At 36.8% G+C, this 19,623-nt stretch overlaps 1 protein-coding gene across 2 annotated transcripts in view; it reads left to right on the plus strand.

The window, feature by feature from the left end:
• Window positions 1-19,623, plus strand: part of USH2A (usherin) — a gene marked incomplete at both ends in the record, with an annotated part of 700,457 nt that overhangs the window by 562,073 nt on the left and 118,761 nt on the right. For both annotated transcript variants that reach the window (XM_080825193.1, XM_080825194.1), the window contains 3 exons: window positions 8,852-8,959; window positions 16,463-16,646; window positions 17,737-17,894. In XM_080825193.1, coding sequence (XP_080681319.1) covers window positions 8,852-8,959; window positions 16,463-16,646; window positions 17,737-17,894 — 450 coding nt within the window. The remainder of the gene's footprint in view (window positions 1-8,851; window positions 8,960-16,462; window positions 16,647-17,736; window positions 17,895-19,623) is intronic.

Below are 19,623 nucleotides of genomic sequence, written 5' to 3' on the forward strand. Positions count from 1 at the left end.
CATTTTTGAAGGAAAAAAAAAAAAGGGACACACTTTGACCATCAGTACCACAAAATGCAGAAATTCCTTATAAGGGGATCTTCTGTTTAGATAAGTCTGCTGTGTCCTCCCACGGTAGCCAGCACTTGGCTCTCGGCTCTCATGGCATTTATAATACTTTATCACAATATTCTTTCTTCCTGTCACTATTCCTCAGCTAATAGGTGAAGTTTTCTAAGGGCAGACAATAGCCTCCTGTTTGCCATTGTATCATCTATACTGTGATAGGCACCTATCAGAGTACTTAATATATTAAGTATTCGTGAAGATTTGTTGAGTGGGTAGATACTGAGTAGTAAATTAGGATCTGAATGATTTTATTCTGTTTTGATCGGATACAAAAATCATACTGTCAAATACATCTAAATCTCAGGCAGGAATGGCTACATCACTTTCAGAGTCCAGGGAAAAATGAGAATGTGGGGTCCTTTGTCCAAAAATTATTTAGATATGACTCAACATCCAAAAAAACAAAGAATCCAATTAAAAGGTGGCAGAAGACATGAACAGACATTTCTCCAAAGAAAACATACAGATGGCCAACAGACACGTCCTTAACATCGCTCATCATCAGTGGAATGTAAATGAAAACTGCAGTGAGCGGTCACCTCACGCAAGTCAGAGTGACGAAAATCAGAAACACAAGAAACAACAGGTGTTGGTGAGGATGTAGAGAGGAAGGAACGCTCATGCACTGTTAGGTGGGAATGCAGTGGTGCATTTTGGAGGTGCCTCAAAAAAAGTAAAAATAGAGCTACCCTATGATTTGGTAATTGGACTACTGGGTATTTGCCCCCAAAATACAAAAACATTAACCGAAAAGGATCCAGGATCAAAAGGATGGAAGCAGCCCAAGTGTCTATCAATGGATGGATTTTTTTAAAAATCCATATATCTATCTATATATATATATAAGATACAAGAATATAATAAAAATAATATATAAAATATATAAAATTATATATTTAAAAAATATATATATCTACAATGGAATGTTATTTGGTCACAAAAAATAAAATCTTGCCATTTGCAACAACATGGATGGAGATAAAGAGTATAATGCTAAGTGAAATAAGTCAGATAAAGACAAATAATGTAAGATTTCACTGATATGTATAATTTAAGAAACAAAACAGATGAGCAAAGAGCGGGAAAAAGGAGAGACAAACCAAGGAACAGACGCTTAACCCTAGAGAACAAACTGGTGGTTGCCAGAGTTGGGGGGCTGGGGCAGAGGGTGAAGTAGGTGAAGGGGATTGAGAGTAGAGGACGCTTAGCATGATGAGCACTGAGTCACGGATAGACTTGCCAAATCACTATATTGGACACCTGAAACAAATATGGCCCTGTATGTTAACTATATTTGAACTAAAAACTTAATAAAAATTTTTTTAGAAAAGAATATATATATATATATATATATATATATATTTAATAATTAAGAATGTTTGAAAACAGAGCACAGAATCAAGCCCTGGATCCTCCTCCACAGGGGATCTTGGGTTACATGCCGGGGAAGCCAGCCTTGATCTCTGGCAGACTGGATTTATTGGCAGTCTGTTTCTTGAACTGGAACAGACACGAAGACAACTAGGACGGTGACCCTGTGCTCAGAACAGCTTCCGGACCTTGCCTTCAGTGCTCTCAGATCATCGCATGTAATGCTCCATGCTGCATTTGCTCCAGCTACCTGAAAACTGACCTCTGGGCATCAGGCCTATCAAAATAGATACAACAATTCATTTTATTTTCATTTTTCCAACCCCGAGGAAAGCTTTGTGCCTGGCTGTTTGCAAAATAAAGGAATAAAGAATAGCATAGCATCCACCACTATTATATGCTTTCAAAAAACATGCTTTTAGACAGAATATTATAGCTGAAGAATTACAGTCAACAGCTGCCTGGACACTAATATTTGAAGAAAAAAAAGTTTCCCCTGAAATCTCAGATATTTTCAGGTTTCTTGCAATCCACTGTTTCTGTTTCGTCCCAAGAGCGCTAAAGATCTCCTGCTATTTCCGCAGTGTATGTCCTTGTTGTCGAGCTTTTGAGCAGCATCAGACTTGGCCACCACCCGAAGCCACATTTTGTTTCTAGAAAAGACTCTGCCTGAAAATGTGGGGTAAAAGCAGCTTTGGTCTAGTATAGCACCAGACGCCAGAGAAGAAAGACATTTAACAAAAGAATGTTACTAAAATCAAAAGCAAGGGTCTTTTCTTGGACTATTTTAATAATAACTTTTAAAGTTGATCTGCACTTGGAAAGAGATTTGGCCAAGAAGTAATTTACCTGGGAAGTGCCCCTCGGGATGAATGTGATTTCTAAGATATTGGGGAGAGGGACCTAAACTAGGGCCTGGACTTTCACACAAAATTTAGAATTAAGAAACAATTAAGCTTGTAGCAAGTAGTCAGAAGCAGAAGTCATGAGGTTACCTCACAGGCATTTGCAATGCAAGATCGCCTTTGTTTTGACGTGTTGATGCCCAGTTCCTGAGCTGTCAACTGAATTCCTTCTTGGGAACACTGATACAGAAAAGGGCTCCAGTGACTGCTCACAAACAGGCAAGAACTGGGATTGACTAACTGGGACGCATAGCTTCTGAGGTTGGGGTGGGCGGTGCTATCATGAGGAGGGGACTCCAGCCTGTGAGCTCCTGACACATTCCTTAGTCCAGCTGCATAAAACAAATCATCTGTAAATGCGCCTTAGATGCCTCTAAAGCAATTCCACAATATCTTGGTGTATCAGTTTTGAACATCCAGATTTTCACACAGAATTATTCATTTAAAGCAGAATCCTGCTGTAAGTCTACCCACCTCAGCCAACACTGCCAGGGGGCGCTGGAAGTTCCCGGGAATCTCTGTGAGCAGAGACACTCTGGAGGGCATCACTTAGCGAGATCCAAAGCGGATAAGAGCAGAAAGAAGTGTATCACAACAGCAAGATCGCATGTGGATTCAGGGGGGCCCCGCCAGGCACCCAGTTTGGGTCTTGCCCAAAAGATGTACGACATCTGAAAACCACCTACTGAAAAGTTTTGAAAGTAACCCAGGCCTCTCAGCCCTTGAACTCATCACTGACCAAACTGATGGAAGGACTTGCAGAATTACTTATTTTGTAGGATTATTTGTCGATTCTTTAGAAAATAGCAGGTGGCATGGTAGAATAACCAGATGAATGCTCTCAGGTAGCACTTGCTATCTGAGATTATAAGGGATAAACATCTTCTCCTATTGATCTGGAGATTAAAAAATTAGAAACAAGCTGTTCTCTGAATCGTATATCAAATGTAACAGACACTGACATAAGCATTGGTTCTATTTTCCAAGTCATATTTTTTATGATTCATAGGCAGACTTTAGGTGATCCTTTTTAATACACATTTACTCTTGAACATAATGTTACTTGAAAGTATAATTGTCATGAGTTTGGTTATAGTAAACTTCTATTCTTTAAAAGAGAACATGATTCCCTATAGGGAAATTCAGTAATTTGCAGCCACCGTAATCTCCACTGCACTGAAATGTTAAATGCTTGGCTTTTCTCCATGCATTTGCCTTTCTCTGCTCTACGACTCTTATTGCCTACTCTCTTAATTCAATGCTGAGCACTTGAATGATGTTTTCTTTTCTCCTTCTACTCTTGGACTTTAGGATTAAGTTACAGTCAGAATGGTTCCTTTGAGACGTCTCTTTATTTCCCTCTTCTCATCCTGATCAATTCATGAGTCGTTTTCAGTTGGTGTGCCCTTTTCAATGCCTATTACTAATATTTCATATATATCTCATTTTAAGGACCACTAGTAGAGACTCACTTAAAACAGCAACAAATTCCAGTTGAAATGCGTTGATTTTATTGGGTTTTACAGAGTCATGTATATGAAAGGTCATCCAGTTCATGTAGATCATTTATGCCTGAAGGCAGTCGATGCTTTCCTTACAGATTATCTGAACCATGCCTGTGAGTAATTTAGTCCTCTGACAGCATGAAACATCCAAGACCTAAGAAATAGGATGTAGACAATTATGGATTCAGATACTGCCTTCCCTCAAGTTAGTCTGTAGCCCAAACAAGCAGCCCACACCATCATGCTCACAGTTTACGGGTACGGAAACTGAGACACCCAAGGGTCAGAAAGCTGGCCTGTGGTTGTAATTCATAAATAGGTAAGGGATTAGAACCCAAAAATAGTCTAACTCCACATGCTTCTCTCCTAACAGAAAGGCTGCTCTGCTTCAGTACATGATTGTGGAAATATTCAAAATGGAAATATTTAAATACAGATTCCCACTTGGAGAGAGATATAGATATATAGTATAGATATAGATATACTGTGTAGATATACTAGGCATACTGTGTGTGCATATATGTATATATATATTTCATTGGGCTTTGAGCTACCTATGTCGTCATTTTCCACTGTCTCAGAAGCTCTGGGCCACATTTCTCAGCCCAGCTGCCCAGACTTCTATCCTGACCTCGCCCAAGCTTGTCTCAATAAAAACAGTTGATTTTCTCCATCTATGCTCTAGCTCCCTTACCTCTAAAACAAGCAGATAATTGCTGTGCCTCAGGGAGTTACCGAGGCTTTTGATTGTGTTAATATCCAGGAGTGCACCGAAGAAGGCCTGCAAGTGGTGTTCAGTCAACTTCAGCTACTATGATTTTATGTAATTTAGTAATCAATTTCCTTAAAAATAACTCTATTTCTCATAATGCATATTTAATTAACATACAGAGCTGTTGAAAAATTTCAATACGCTTGGCTGTAGCTCTTGTGTGATGGGAGGGCACAGGGTTTGGTGTTAAAGTTGTGATTTTGTCTCTACCCCAGTCTGATCAATCATTCACTGTGGAACATTTGCTTCTCTGAGCCTCAGTCTTCTTACCTGTGAGGCAGGAATACTAATTCCTGTCCTGGTGATATTCAAGCGGAAACCTCTTCACCTTTCCACTAAACCTTTTCATGTTGTTGCTAATTATCTCAACCAGAATCTTGTAACTATCTCTAACATGCATAGGGTAATAATAGCTGCTTATGGTCCCCTTGTGTAACATGGAAGTATCTGAACTTGTGTGCTGACATGTGACATTATTAGTAATTATAATATTAGTAGTATTTAGAAATCTTTTTCTTGGAAGTTACAGAAAACTCAGTTCAAGCAGGCTTAACAAATGGACATTGATTGGCTCGAAACTAAAAAAAAAAAAAAAAAAGTCAGGTGTAGACTCAAGGCTGAGATGTTTCCAACACCCAATTTCTTTTTACCTCTGAGTTCTCCTCCATTCTCAAGCACTATGTGGTGAACAAAAAACTACCAGCAATTAAGAATGAAAGTTCATGTTCAAGACCTTAGTCTAAATAAAGTCACAGACTCAATCCTGAGCAACTAACATCCACACTGGAATGTGAAACTATGTCCAGGACTAGTCAGTCCAGGTGGTGTCAATCCTAAACAAGGCATAAAGCCTGTTGGTAGCCAAAAGACTGGTTTCCACAAGGAAAACTGAAGCTCTGTTGTAAAAGGAAGTATGAGTGGACTCTGGAAGGTAAACATAGCAGATGTGGAGTTGTATGACACAAACTGGCAAATGTGAGTTGAAATGAGGTGAATATGTCTACCCTTGTTCCATATGACCCATATTTCAGGGCCAGACACAGTCCTTGAGGATGAACTGCCCATGAATTAGATTAAGTCCATTTGTCCTCCCCTCCTTCACTTAATGTCTCACGCCTCCCACTCTTGTCTTTCTTGTTCTTCCATTTTTGTTTCCTTTCTCAAGTTCATCACGTTCATTCCTCTAGCCTGGTAATGTCTTTGAATGCCTGTGGACTCCTAAATGAGGATCTCTACCCAGTGCTCAGTTCTGCATCCTTCCTCCCTGATTCTGGTACTCCAGTAGCTTCAACAGATGCATATTCCTTCACTAGACTTGGCCCCATGCTCTTCAAGGCGAACCCACACCATCCAATTTAAATACCTGTAACAGACTTCTCTGTCACACCTTCCTTAATCTATCAAAAATCCCTAATGAGCTAGCTACTCCACTATTGTATCATTTCTAAATAGCTTGTATTCTAGTGTTCTGGGCTATATGTAAAATGGATACCACTCAATTTCCTTCAGAAAGATTTTGTAAGGAAAGGATAATTTCTATTTTCATATACATTAATTTCCTTTTTAGCAGCTATCCTCATTGCAAACACCTTCAAACATCTCTTCAGCCTTAGAACACCTTTGTAATTACAAATTTTCTCTACCTTTTCTAAGATGCATCCTAAAATATCCTCCAGTAGTCACCACTTGTCCGAATCAGACTAGCTAGAACACAAAATGAAGAGGAGAATGGGGTCTCATTTGGGGGTTTTGTTTTGTTTTGTTTTTTTTTTTGATAGGAAAATCTAGAGAAAGACCAAGCATTGCTTCCCTTGTACCAGCCATAGTTACCATCTGGCATTCAGATAAAATCTAGAAAATATTTGTTGTTTACACATTCCATTAATTTTTGTATTATTTTAATAATGTTCTACAACTAGAATAGAGTTGCTTACACAATGAATAAATGTGGTCGGCGGGGATACCCATGGAATTATGACGAAGGGCCTGTTTGGTCAGATCACACTTTGAGTGGATGTCATGGACATGGACATTGTGGACGTCATAGCCTGACATCTTTACGGAGCACTCGCATGGGCTTTGTGTCCTTTAAACATTATTTAACAAACATCAAACACCTGCAATAGGCACTACTGAGAAAATATGATGAAAAAACCCTCAAAGACATAAGCCTTACCTTCTAAGGGCTTCCATTCTAAGTGAGAAATTGAGCTATTCAGATGAAATGGTGCCACAAGGGTCTAGACCCCCTTTTCCAGCAGCAAGAGTAAAGAGGGTGCATTGTCAGACGAAATCAGCCCGCCACTGCAGTCTCTGACCTTCATTCTTAGAAGATTCCTCCTTTTTCCTTTTGAGCTCTGTATTTTATAATCTTTAGCATTTTCCCATAAGCTTTTATCAAACATATATGGCTTGGGTATGGCTTAGATCTTTCATCATATTTCTTATCTATAAATCAGGTAAATATCAAAATTATGTAAATCCTCCATAGCAACCAAATGGAAGATTACAATCAAATAAGTATCTGCATCTTATCACTAAACTGATAAGGAAACACAAAGGGCTTTGAAGCTGAATTCCGAAGCAGCTCCAGCTGCAGAACATTATTGCTTTAGCCGAGAACCCAGACGACTGCTCTAATACTAAATGAATCCGTTAAATTAATTTTTTCACTCATTTAACAAGCACCTACTTTGTGCCAGTCATTTATTCGAAGGATATGCTGGTATCTTTTAGATACAGATCCGTTTGTGCTCTTTTCGAGCTTATGCCCTAGAGGGGGAGACAAACAATGAATATAGAGACATAATAAAACATCAGATAATGTTGAGGGCTATGAAGAAGAAAGTAATTTGAGGGAATAACAGGTGCCGGGTGTAATGTATAGACAGAGTAGTCAAAAAGCTTTTAAAAGGTAGCATTTGAGCAAAAATCAACACAAAGCCACAGAGTGATTCAGGAATGTCTCTGGAAAAAGTCACCTACCAGAAGAACAATATATGTGAAAATGTAGTTCAGAATTCATGAAAAATTAATATAATAATCAGTAGAGCCATGCTATCACTTAGACTAATTATTCAACATATAGACTAAGTCTTATTATTTAAGGAAGGGAAAATTTTTGAGCTTTGGCATTGTTTGGATTTTCCCAAAAATCAAGGCAAGAAATGTTAGCCTTGTCGAATGCTGCTGAGTTTTAAGGTTGGTTCTGCTCAAAGAAAGTACTTCTCTAAGTAACCTATTTCATCTTCACAAAAGCCTTAAAAGGTAGTTGCTGTATTTCCCATTTTTACAGATCAGAAGATCAAGGCAAAGAGAAGCTAAGTAACTTGAGTATTATATTTTTCCTGAGAAATTATTGAGCAGTTACTGGGCTGTGTCACATTCTGAATACCATAGCACTGTCCCTTCATAAAATTATGTTTAATCAATGTGTAAAGACAAAGCCAACATCCCCCCCCCCAAAACTATGGAAGTTAAGGGTGAGCTGGTACTCTATGGGCACACATGGTAAAGAAGTGCAAAGTTAAAAAAAAAGGGGGGGTGTTGGTGTGAATATAAGCTGAATATGACTTGAGGGTAAAAAAATTTTGAATCTAACCTTCCTTTTATTTTTTCCACCCCTACTCATATGAGAAGCAGTTGCAGAAACTAGGATGGTTAGCCTGGAGAAGAAAAGACTCAGGGGGCATTTGATAACTGTCTACAAATATTTGAAGAACTGTCATGTGGAAAAGAAATTAGATTTGTTCTGTATGTCCCTAGGGGTGCAAGTGATGGAAAGAATTCACCACAATATAAAGAAGGACTTTCAAACAAAATAAGGAGAACTCTAGAGCTCTCTAAAGATGGAACAGGCTCTTTGAGAGATGGGTACTCTGATTGCCTAGGCAAGGCGGTCTTTTCAGGGACCTCTTGTACAAGAGAATCAGGAGAAAGATGGATGGGCAGATGGATTGCATGAATTTTCAGATTTCTTCTAAGGCTGAGAATGTATTACTTTATTAATGATAAATGAATTTTCTATTTCTATCAAGATGCTTGTGAAGTTCGTATCTCCATTAAAGAGTGTTTTCTGCTTTTAAAATTTTCGGAAATCGTATCTACAACTCTGCATGTTACTTTGGGTGCTTAATTGATAATAAATAATCCTCTCAAGGTGCACTTTATTTCTTGTTTGCTCTTTCTAGGTCTCCAGCCATACACCAACTACAGCTTCACACTTACAGCTTGTACATCTGCTGGATGCACTTCAAGTGAGCCTTTTCTAGGTCAGACGCTGCAGGCAGCCCCTGAAGGTAATTAAAAAATTAAAAAAAATATATCCATGATTTGGGAGAAGTTTTCATATGGCATTTTGAAGTGAATTCTATAAACCCTTTCATTTGAAACAAAGAAGGAGTAAAGTTGATAAATTATATTCTAGGCTCCCATTCTTCAGGTTTGGTTCAACTGTAAGCCTCCCAACATAAATTTTGCTTTCAATTGTTTAAACCTCTTAAATTTAGTTTTCAGTGAAGAAAATTATTATGTACTGGGATATAGAATTCCTCAAAAAATCAAAAGTTAAATATTTCTGGAATGCCTGATATATAACAAGGATGTGCTCGCTGCCATGAAGAAGTTACCATCAAGTCAAAGACACAGGACAAACTTACACTTACATTGAGAGAGAGAATCAGGGTGCCTGGGTGGTTCAGTCAGTTAAGCGTTGGAGTCTCGATTTCGGCTCAGGTTGTAATCTCAGGGTTTTGATCTCAAGTTGGTGAGATTAAGCCCCGTGTTGGGCTCCAGGCTCAGTGAAGAGTCTACTTGGGATTCTCTCTCTTCCTCTGCTCCCCTCCCCCCACCCCTTGTCACTCAAATAAATAAATAAATAAATAAAGTCTTTTTAAAAAGTGAGAGAGGGGGCACCTGGGTGGCTCCATGGGTTAAAGCCTTGATCCCAGGGTCCTGGGATCAAGCCCCACATCAATCCCCTGCTCAGCGGGGAACCTGCTTCACCTCTCTCTCTGCCTGCCTCTCTGTCTGACAAATAAATAAATAAAATCTTTAAAAAAAAAAAAAGTGAGAGAGAGAGAGAATCTGAAAGGTGATGTTAAGAAAGAACAAGTGCTCAATAATGTTGTAATAATGTCTGGTGACAGATGGTGACCCCACCTATCATTGAGTAATGTATAGAATTGCCAAATAAATATGTTGTACACATGAAACTAATATAACATTGTATATTAATCATACATCAGTTTAAAAAATAAACAGAATGCTCAGGTTAATCTGAAGAGGGAGATATTATAACTCATTATGAAAATCAAAAAAGATTTGATGGAGCAAGTGAGTTCTGAGGAAAACAAGGATTTTGACAAATAAACACTAGAGGAGAAACAGAATCCAACACAGGTTGAGGGGGTATAAAGTGGGATCATCACCTTGGAAGGCAAATTGGCAATGTCTATTAAATTTAGAACATGGATTTTCTATGACACACTAGTTTCACATTCAGTATCTATGCTGGAAAACCCCACTTCCACAAATGTACAAGAGACATATACCAGAATGTTTACTGAAGCATTTTTGTTATTTTTATTTAATGGAAAAATATCAGAAGCAATTTAAATATTGCTGCATAGGGGAATGGGTATATAAATGCAGGTATATTCACATTATGAAATTCCATACCTCAGTTTAAAAGAATGAGACAATCTAAACATATGAAGAGGTAATTTAAAACTATATTAATACATGGTATCTTATTATGTATAAAAATGCATAGAAAATTATATTCATTTCCATAGATAAATAAAAATTAAGAAAAAATTCTGGAAGCATACACACATAACAATGGTTACCAGTGGATTGGGAACTGGGCTGAGTGTTATCATTTACTTTTAGAAGAAAGATAGGCTCAGAAGCTTGGGATAGTGATCAATTATTTTGCTCATCTTTATTATCAGCCTGCTTTAAATGTGGGGGAAACAGAGGCATACATGAGTTTCTAAACAGAAATATGATGTTAATTACCATTGGAGAGTCCTGAACTGCTTGTCCATTACTCTTCTAATGAAAGGAATTGTTGTACCTCAGAATATTAGACCTGAACTTCCTACCAGTAAATGGGGAATAAAATGGAAAATTCCACATATGGGGCATATGGCTCCTCACCAGGATTTCACTAATGATGTTTTCTATATAAAGAATGTTTCATGTCAAAAAGCTTAGTGTTCCTTTGAAAGGAAGAAACCAGCAGTGGATTTTTTGGAAAGGTAAACTATCAAATGGATACTTTGATGATAATGGATAATTTCTAAAGGATCTATCAACCAGTTTTGGCTGCAGCTCAAACCTGGTAAAATAACAGGGTCTCTTGCTTCAGTGTACTCATCAAATCCATATATTTAAATTCTTAGAAAATATGTGTCTATTTTCCCACTTTTCCCCAAAAAAACCTCTGGGAAAAGCTCAGATTTCATGACTTAAAAATTATAGCTTTCAACAACACAGGGGAGTGTGAGATGAGAAATGTTTTACTTGATTTCTTTTTTTAACTTTGTGCACCTTTCCTTTAACACAAATAACTGTGCACAGGAATAATAAACTAAATGGGCTTTCTTCTGCAGAACAAACATGGATAAAGAATCCATTTTCTGCCTGTATAAGTTCCATTTGTGAATAACTTGTATGGGAAATAAATGTAGTCTGACTACTTAACTTGGGGGTTGTAGGAGAACAAATCAACAGCAACATTAAGTTCTGTTGTTTTACTGTAAAGTGGAAATAAGCATATCATCTCGTGTTAAATTAGTAACCCAAATATAATTAATTACAAAATGTCTATTTGAGTGAATCCAACATAGTTTGAAGGTCCAAAACTTGAGTGTCCTAAGCAGATATGGAAAGAATGAAAAGAAACATTGGTTCATAGCACCCTAAGCTCCTCTCTCATTTCTCTCTCTTGTTTTCAATCTAAAAAATAAAATAAAATAAAATAAAAGCTAACATACATTACTACCTCATTATAAGTTGGACATAATTCTCTACAATTTTATCCTCACAGAAAATTGTATACCTTCTGTCAACTAGGGAGGGTTCAAGTTGGATTTTTGTTTTCTTTTTAGAAGTGCTGTCATATCGGCAAACTAATTTTAGAGTTCAATTGTTCAAAATTGCAGGCATGTTCACCTCCTGCAATGGTCACATGGGGGGAAAAAGGAAAAGAAGGTGAACCTTTCTCAGCTGTGTTCCAGATCTCTCTTCCTCTGACTTTTTTTTTTAACTGTTGACATTCCTTTAGATTCTTCCTCTACTCTTTGCACTTGTAACACCATAGTATCTCTTGGAATTCTCAAGTACAAGCTCCCAGAGTCCTCAGCTCTCACAAAGCCTGCACATAGATTTAAGACCTGTGCATCCACCGATCTATAGATGTTTTCATTTAGGTGTTTTGCAAATACTTCAGAATCAATATTTCAACACTTAAAATCTCTCTCCTCACTACCTAGCTTATTTTTCTTCCCTTTTCCCTCCTTCAAGTACCATCATCCACCTCATCAGCCCAAAATGGACCTTCTTAATGTGTACCTTTTTTTTTTTAGGTTGTAATGTGCAGTTCTTCATAAAATCTTATTGATTTTAATTAATTTTAAGTTAATTAATTTTAATTTTTATTAATTTTTATTATATTTTATCAATTTTATTAGATTATAATAAATTTTTAATTTAAATTATAAATTAATAATTCTAAGGAATTTTTAATCTGTACTTCCTTTATATCCCTTTTGGTGTTGACTTAGTTCAGATGCCTTTAACTTCCCATAATTAGTTTTCCTGCCTCTAGTCATTTCTCCTCTTTCTCCTATTAATTCTTCTCCCCCTTGTGCAAAAATAGACATACTTCACATTAGTCAGCTCCATAAAATCTCACTTCCTCCCAGGAAAAGAAAAAAATCCACATCTCAGTAAAGCAAAATAGATCCCTCAAATTTTAACCTCTGCCTATCCATTGAGTCTTTTGGTTTTTCCCACATGCCATCCAATGCACCAGTCATGCTGAGGTACTTGGAATTCTACCATACTTTCCTGTATTTCAAGGACTTTGTATGAATCCCCTCAGTTTAGATCTCTTTCCTACATCCTCACTCAGCTAACCCATTTTTTAAAAAAATTGGCTCACATGTCCTCCCCTTCTAGAAATCTGTTTCCCGTCCATCCCCATGTTACTCCTGGTCTGTGTTGCTACCCTTCCTAAGTACTCCAAAGCACTATGCTTCCTAAAGCATTTAGCAAACTGGATTATAAATTTTTATTCAGTCATCTTTATTCGCCATAATACTATGAGTTCTTTGAAGGGTATGGACTATATGTCCTTATCCCTACATCCGCAGTGCCTGACACAGAAAATGACACAAAATTGGGTGGAATGTTGGATAAATTTATAAATCATAATAATCTAGAAGTCAAGGCATCCAGGACATCAACCAATACAAAACTGAGTCTCCTTACTGGCTTCCAAAAGAAATCCAATCCACAATAAATATTGGTATTTTTAAATTAGAATGAAGATTTGAAGAGAAATGAGAAGAGGATAATATTGCGTGGCACTCAGAACAAATGTAAAACAAATCTAATAGACATTTTCTTTTTTTGGTAGCTAATATTGCAAAAGACCTACCACCAAGGTTTCCTTCTGACCTTTCCTTCTTATACCTCTCAGCTAGTTTACCTCCTCCCTGCCCACCTTCAAGATGATTTCCTTTTGACCTCATGACTATCCTTTTCCTTTCTTTGAATTGTCTCAACTCTGACCTTCTGTTACGTAGGATAGGTTTTTCTGATGCCACCTGAGACTCAGGCTCACAGAGGGAAGCAGATTCTGTGCCTGGGACCCATTAAGACATTTCTCCAAAAGTGGGTCTTATCCTATCAAAGATTTCTTGCAACTGCTAAATAGTGTACCCATATCATTATACAAGTAAAACCATATGGCATGTAGTATATTTTACACATTTCAATTTCCTCTTATTTCCAACCCAGTGGATACAGGGTTGTTACCAACAAAACCAGAGCTTTCACCAGCTTGCATAAATATGAAACTCAATTTTTATTTAAAACCTGAAACAAATCCAAAATCTTGATTCATGTCATTTCATTCACTCCTCTATATCCACAGGCTGACCAACTGATTCAAAGTGGAAACTAAGCAAAAACCCTCTTAGCACGTTGGTGATTTTTAATACATCCTTAAAGGTGAAAAAGATAGGATTGCAGGAGGCAGATTATGAACAAAACTTTATACTTTATCTCTTAAATCAACAAATTAGTATTATGTTTGAAACAGACTCTAATTAGTTGGTTGACTCCTCTAACAATGACTGGTAGAGAAACCGAGACATAAATGTATACTGTGATTTGTGGATTTGTCCGGATAGCTATTTCAGAACAAAATGAACTACTTTCTTCTTAGAAATAAGTTGTTCCTTTAAAAATCAGCAAGTTCGAGCTGTTTTAAAATCTATCTTGATTTTCCTTGATTCTTTCAGGATGTTCCTAAATAAATTGCATTTGAATGTCTTGAAAATTTTTCTTTTAAAAGTGTTGAAATCTTATCCCATACTGAATAACTTACACCAGAGATGAAATCAACCAAAAACTATTGATTACAGGGAACCTAATATTTCATGAGTTCTTAAAAGCTGAAGAAGAGAATTACAGTGTCCATTCAGAGGACACCTAGATGATGACATGAAATGGCCGGATTGATCTTCCTCATTGCCTAGGTTTCCCATCGACATGTTTGTACATCTCTAAGAGTATCTGAATGTTTGACCTTGAATGACAGTTGTCTGTGTATTTATTTTAACTTTTACACAGAAGAGTAAACTCCTTGTAGGAACAAGCCATATCTTACTCACACCTACATTCTCTAGAACTGCCTACAGTGCTTAACATAGTAATTTGTATGTATTTATAATTAATTTATGTATTCAGTATCAACTAGGCATTGTACTATCTATGCATTAAGATACCTTGACAAATAAGACAGAGGAGATTCTTGCCCTCATGAAACTAACTTTATATTGAAGCAGATCATGTAGTGATAACATAGAAATAATGATACTATCAAGAAAAGTTATTATGATATTATGAATGTTAAAGGAAAATAGAAAAGGACCTAGGATAGAGAGAAACTAGGTTGGGATCACTTTAGATTAAGATTAAAGTTATCATTAGAGAAGTTTGGTCAAATAAGAGCTCCCTGTGAAGATGATACTCACACAGCTCACTGAACTATGAAAATAAATTGCAAAAATGTCATGTTGTCAGAACCAGAAGTTCCAGGCAGAAGGAATGAAGTGCGAAAGCTTAGAGGTGAGAAAGAACTAGAAGCATTCTGGGGATGGAGAGGAGTCTGCTGTGGCTGGAGCCAGGTAGGCCATAACCAGAAAATATGTAGGATTGTTCAGGTTATCATAAGGAATTGGAATTATATGAATAATTTTAAAAGCGTATATTTTACAAAGATTACAAAGACTTATGTATATACTTTATATACTTTTAAAAGATTTTATTTATTTATTTGAGATAGAGAATGAGCAAGAGAGCAGGAGCAGGGGAGCAGAGGGGGAGGGAGAAGCAGGCCCCCTGCTAAGCAGGGATCTTGAGGCAGGGCTCAGTCCCAGGACCCTGGGATCATGACCTGAGCCGAAGGCAAATGCTTAACTAACTGAGCCACCCGGGTGCTCTGATATACTTTGTCTACTTTTATGAAGATTACATGAAATAGAGAAGGGCAAGATTTAAAACCCAGAGACCAGTTTAGAGACTATGGTAGAGGTTCATGAGAGAAAAATGTAGCTTGGATCAGAAGAGGTGGCACTAAATGTATAGAGAACTAGAGACATTCAAGGTAGAATGAGCAGGATTTGATGACATTGCATTTGGAGTTGAAAAAATGGGAGCCTCAAGAATAATATTATTTTGTGTGTTTTGACCAAGAAAATGAATAGATGAACAAAATCAGGAGATGAATAGATTGTAACAGAAAAACCAAGAGTTCTGTTTTAGATGTTTTAAGTTTTGATACTTAATTAGTCATCCACATGGAGGTGTCAGGTTGACAGCTGGGTTCAGGAGTCTGAAGCTCAAGAGAGGTTTAGTTTAAAGATAGGCAATTGGTAGTGTTCAACTGACAGATTATACTTGAAACTAAGAGTGTGGTGAAGATCACCGAGAAAGCGAATGTTGGAAAACAAGAGGAGAAGAAAGAAGAGGGAGCACTGAGGGAGAGGACAAAGCCTAGGTCTCTGAGGCCCATTTTTGAGATCCAGTAGGAGGGAAAAAGCCAGTAAATGAGGGGACAGAGGAAGAGAAGCACAGCACACTGTATCGGAGAGGCAAAGGCAAAGTATGTTATTCACTGAATTTGATAATTCAGGTAAACACTACTTTATGATTACCTCCACATATCCCAAGTATCTAGGCATCGAAGTTTAAAATTCCTGGGTAGTATTTCAGGCCTTGATTAAACTCAGCGTCACGGCTGATACAGAGAAATCTTCCACCACTAAATGTCTGACATTCCCTTTCTAAAGACAATTTACAAATAAAATAAAGCACTAAAAAGTATATTTATACCCAATTGTATATTTTACCTCTAAAGTAAGGAAAATGGATTTTTGTTGCTTCACCCTGAGATTTTTTAACAACAGACAAAAATATCATAAGATGTGAGGTTGTGGTGTGACTTTTGATAAGGTAGATATTTTATTCAAACAGATAAACCTCATTGTGTTATTTTTTTCCAGGGGTTTGGGTGACACCTCGACACATTATCATCAATTCCACAACAGTGGAGTTATTTTGGAGTCCGCCAGAAAAGCCCAATGGCCTCATCTCTCAGTATCAATTGAGTCGTAATGGAACCTTGGTTTTCCTGGGTGGCACTGAGGAGCAGAATTTCACTGATAAAAACCTGGAGCCCAACAGCAGGTGAACTAAAGAAAAAATTTACCAATCATATAGTTAGAATTCTTCAGGGCTGAAAAGAGTGCACCTCAAAATGAAACAATAATAAATTAATTGGCTAATTAATCTCCGTGTTCAGTAGCCATTCCATAACTGATTAGATCTTTTAATTCATTTCAGATGTTGAAGACTCAAGTGCTAACTCATAACTTTAGTCTTTAGAGTACATGACATTTTTAAGTTTATAAAATACACAAAGTATTAAACTTTAAAAAAATTATCAAATCATCTTCAAAAACATGCATTCCTAAGCTAGCAATAAAAAAGATTTGAAGAGTTTTGTTTTACATCAACTAAGTTTTCTTCTAATATAATGTTTTCTCTGCTTGCTACACTCTATATAGGTATGAGTGGTTTTAGGGGGGGAAATTTCCACATATTTGCAATTCATTCCGATTCATATCTCAGCAGAAACAAAATGTATCTTAGATCAACAGATGTTTTACTGCAGAGAGTAGAGATCAATTCAGTTTTATTGTAGAGAGTAGCACATCAATTTAGAAACATCTTCCTCTAAACATATTTCTCTGAACTCCAACCTATTTAAAAATGGCAAAGATTGGGGCACGTGGGTGGCTCAGTGGGATAAGACTCTGCCTTCAGCTCAGATCATGATCTCAGGGTCCTGGGATCGAGCCTTGGATCGGGCTCTCTGCTCAGCGGGGAGCCTGTTTCCCTACCTCTCTCTCTGCCTGCCTCTCTGCACACTTGTGATCTCTGTCTGTCAAACAAATAAATAAAATCTTAAAAAAAAAAATGGGGAAGATTAATTTGAATCCTTCACAATCTACTGGCAAACTCAAAGACTTTCCTGAAATCTAATTGATTACTAGCAGGTTAAAAATAAAGTGGGAAGGGGCAGAAATAGTTACAGTCTAGAGAGAGTGATGCCTATTCTGGAAAAATTATCAAGTCAACAGTGATGTTTCTGGACAGGGAGCAGAAAATTTGCAATTTGTCATAATTTAGGACTAAGCAATGGAGAGAAAGCCCAGCAACCATTGTTCAGGTTTCTTGTGCATTGCCTTATCACAATCCTTTCTTTTTAATATAGATACATTTATAAATTGGAAGCCACAACTGGAGGTGGCAGCAATCCTAGTGATGATTACATTGTACAAACACCTGTACTGACACCAGAAGAAATCCAGCCTCCATATAATATCACAGTAATCGGGCCTTATTCCATATTTGTAGCTTGGACCCCACCAGGTAAAGAAATAAAATTGTGTGTGTGTGTGTGTGTGTGTGTGTGTGCGCGCGCGCGCGCGCATATTTGTATGTAAAACATTTCAGAGAAAGTTAATTGAAGATAAGGATGGAAATGTAAATTTAGTAAAGCAGAAGGAAATAGCCTGTCTCCTGGATAAATACAAACAGAATAATTCAAACCAATTCCTAAGTCTATACATAATTAAGTATATGCGTATATACATATAGATACAGATGTAGGTATGTAGATAAAGATATATAGATACCTAGATATATTCTTTTCTTTAAAAGTAATACTTTCTTTTAAGTACTAAAATCTGCCTTCTTATTTATATACAACCCAGGTAAGTCATATAGATCTGAATGACCTCAAACATTCGTTCTGCAGGACTCCCAAGATTGGATCATTGATGTTATATGATTTGGCCTTTATTATAGCAGTGAGTAAGGAATTCAGAAAGACAATAGTTACTATAAGTTACTATAAGATTGTGGCCAGTTATGGTAGTTGAATTTTGCCTCTCTAAGCTATATAGCCTCCATTGTACCATTTAGTCACTAGTGGGTTGCTTTTATGGCTTAGTGAATTATTATATTTTGATGTAAGCTTCATCCTTAGGTACAAATCTGATTGCATTAACACCGTGGAATAAGGATTAAAGTGAAATCTCTTTGCTCTGTCTTTTAACATAGGGAAAGTATGGAAATGCTGTTGCAGTAAAATTTAAAATGGATTAAGGTGTTAAATTCACTTCAAAATGCGATTTTATCTCTAATATCTAGTCTTCAGATAAAATTGACACAAATTTCTATTATCTCCATCGGAATAAGTTTAGCTACAGTTGAACATGTACTGAAAACAATTGGTTAGCAACTACGTTGGCCATCAGCAAGTCCATTCCATAAAATAATTAGCGAAGATATATTTTTCATTTACTTGAATGATTATCTCAGTCAAAAAGTTGTACTTTTGAAAAAGTACCATACCAATTCATGATAAAAACCCTCAACAAAGTGGGTATAGAGGGAACATACCTCAACATAATAATGGCCGTATATGAAAAACCCACAGCAAACATCAGACTTAATGAAGAAAAACTGAGAGCTTTCCCCCAAAGGTCAAGAATAGGACAAAGATATCCACTCTCACTGCTTTTAGTCAACATAGTACTGGAAGTCCTAGCCACAACAATTAGACAACAAAAAGAAATAGAAGACATCCAAATTGGTAAGGAAGATGTAAAGCTTTCACTATGTGCAGATGACATGAAACTATATATAGAACACCTAAAAAACTCCACCAAAAAACTGTTGGGACTAAAAAAATGAATTCAGTAAAGTTTGCAGGATAAAAATCAATGTACAGAAATATGTTGCATTTCTATGCAACAATAATTAATCAGCAAAGTAATTAAGAAAGCAATATCATTTATAATTGTACCCAAAATAATAAGAAACAATCCTAAAATTTATATGGAACCAACAATGACTCTGAATAGCCAAAGCAGTGTTGAAAAATGAAAAGCAAAGCTGGAGGCATCACAATTCCAGTATTCAAATTATATTACAAAGCTGTAGTAATTCAAACAGTACAGTACTGGTATGTAGATCAACGGAACAGAATAGAAAGCCTAGGGACAAAAACCCACAATTATATGATCAATTTATCTTCGACAAAGCAGGAAAGAATATCCAATGGGAAAAAGGCAGTCCCTTCAAGAAATGCTGT

The sequence above is a fragment of the Martes martes genome (assembly GCF_963455335.1).
Source record: "Martes martes genome assembly, chromosome: 15".
In the NCBI taxonomy this organism is placed as follows: Eukaryota; Metazoa; Chordata; class Mammalia; order Carnivora; family Mustelidae; genus Martes; species Martes martes.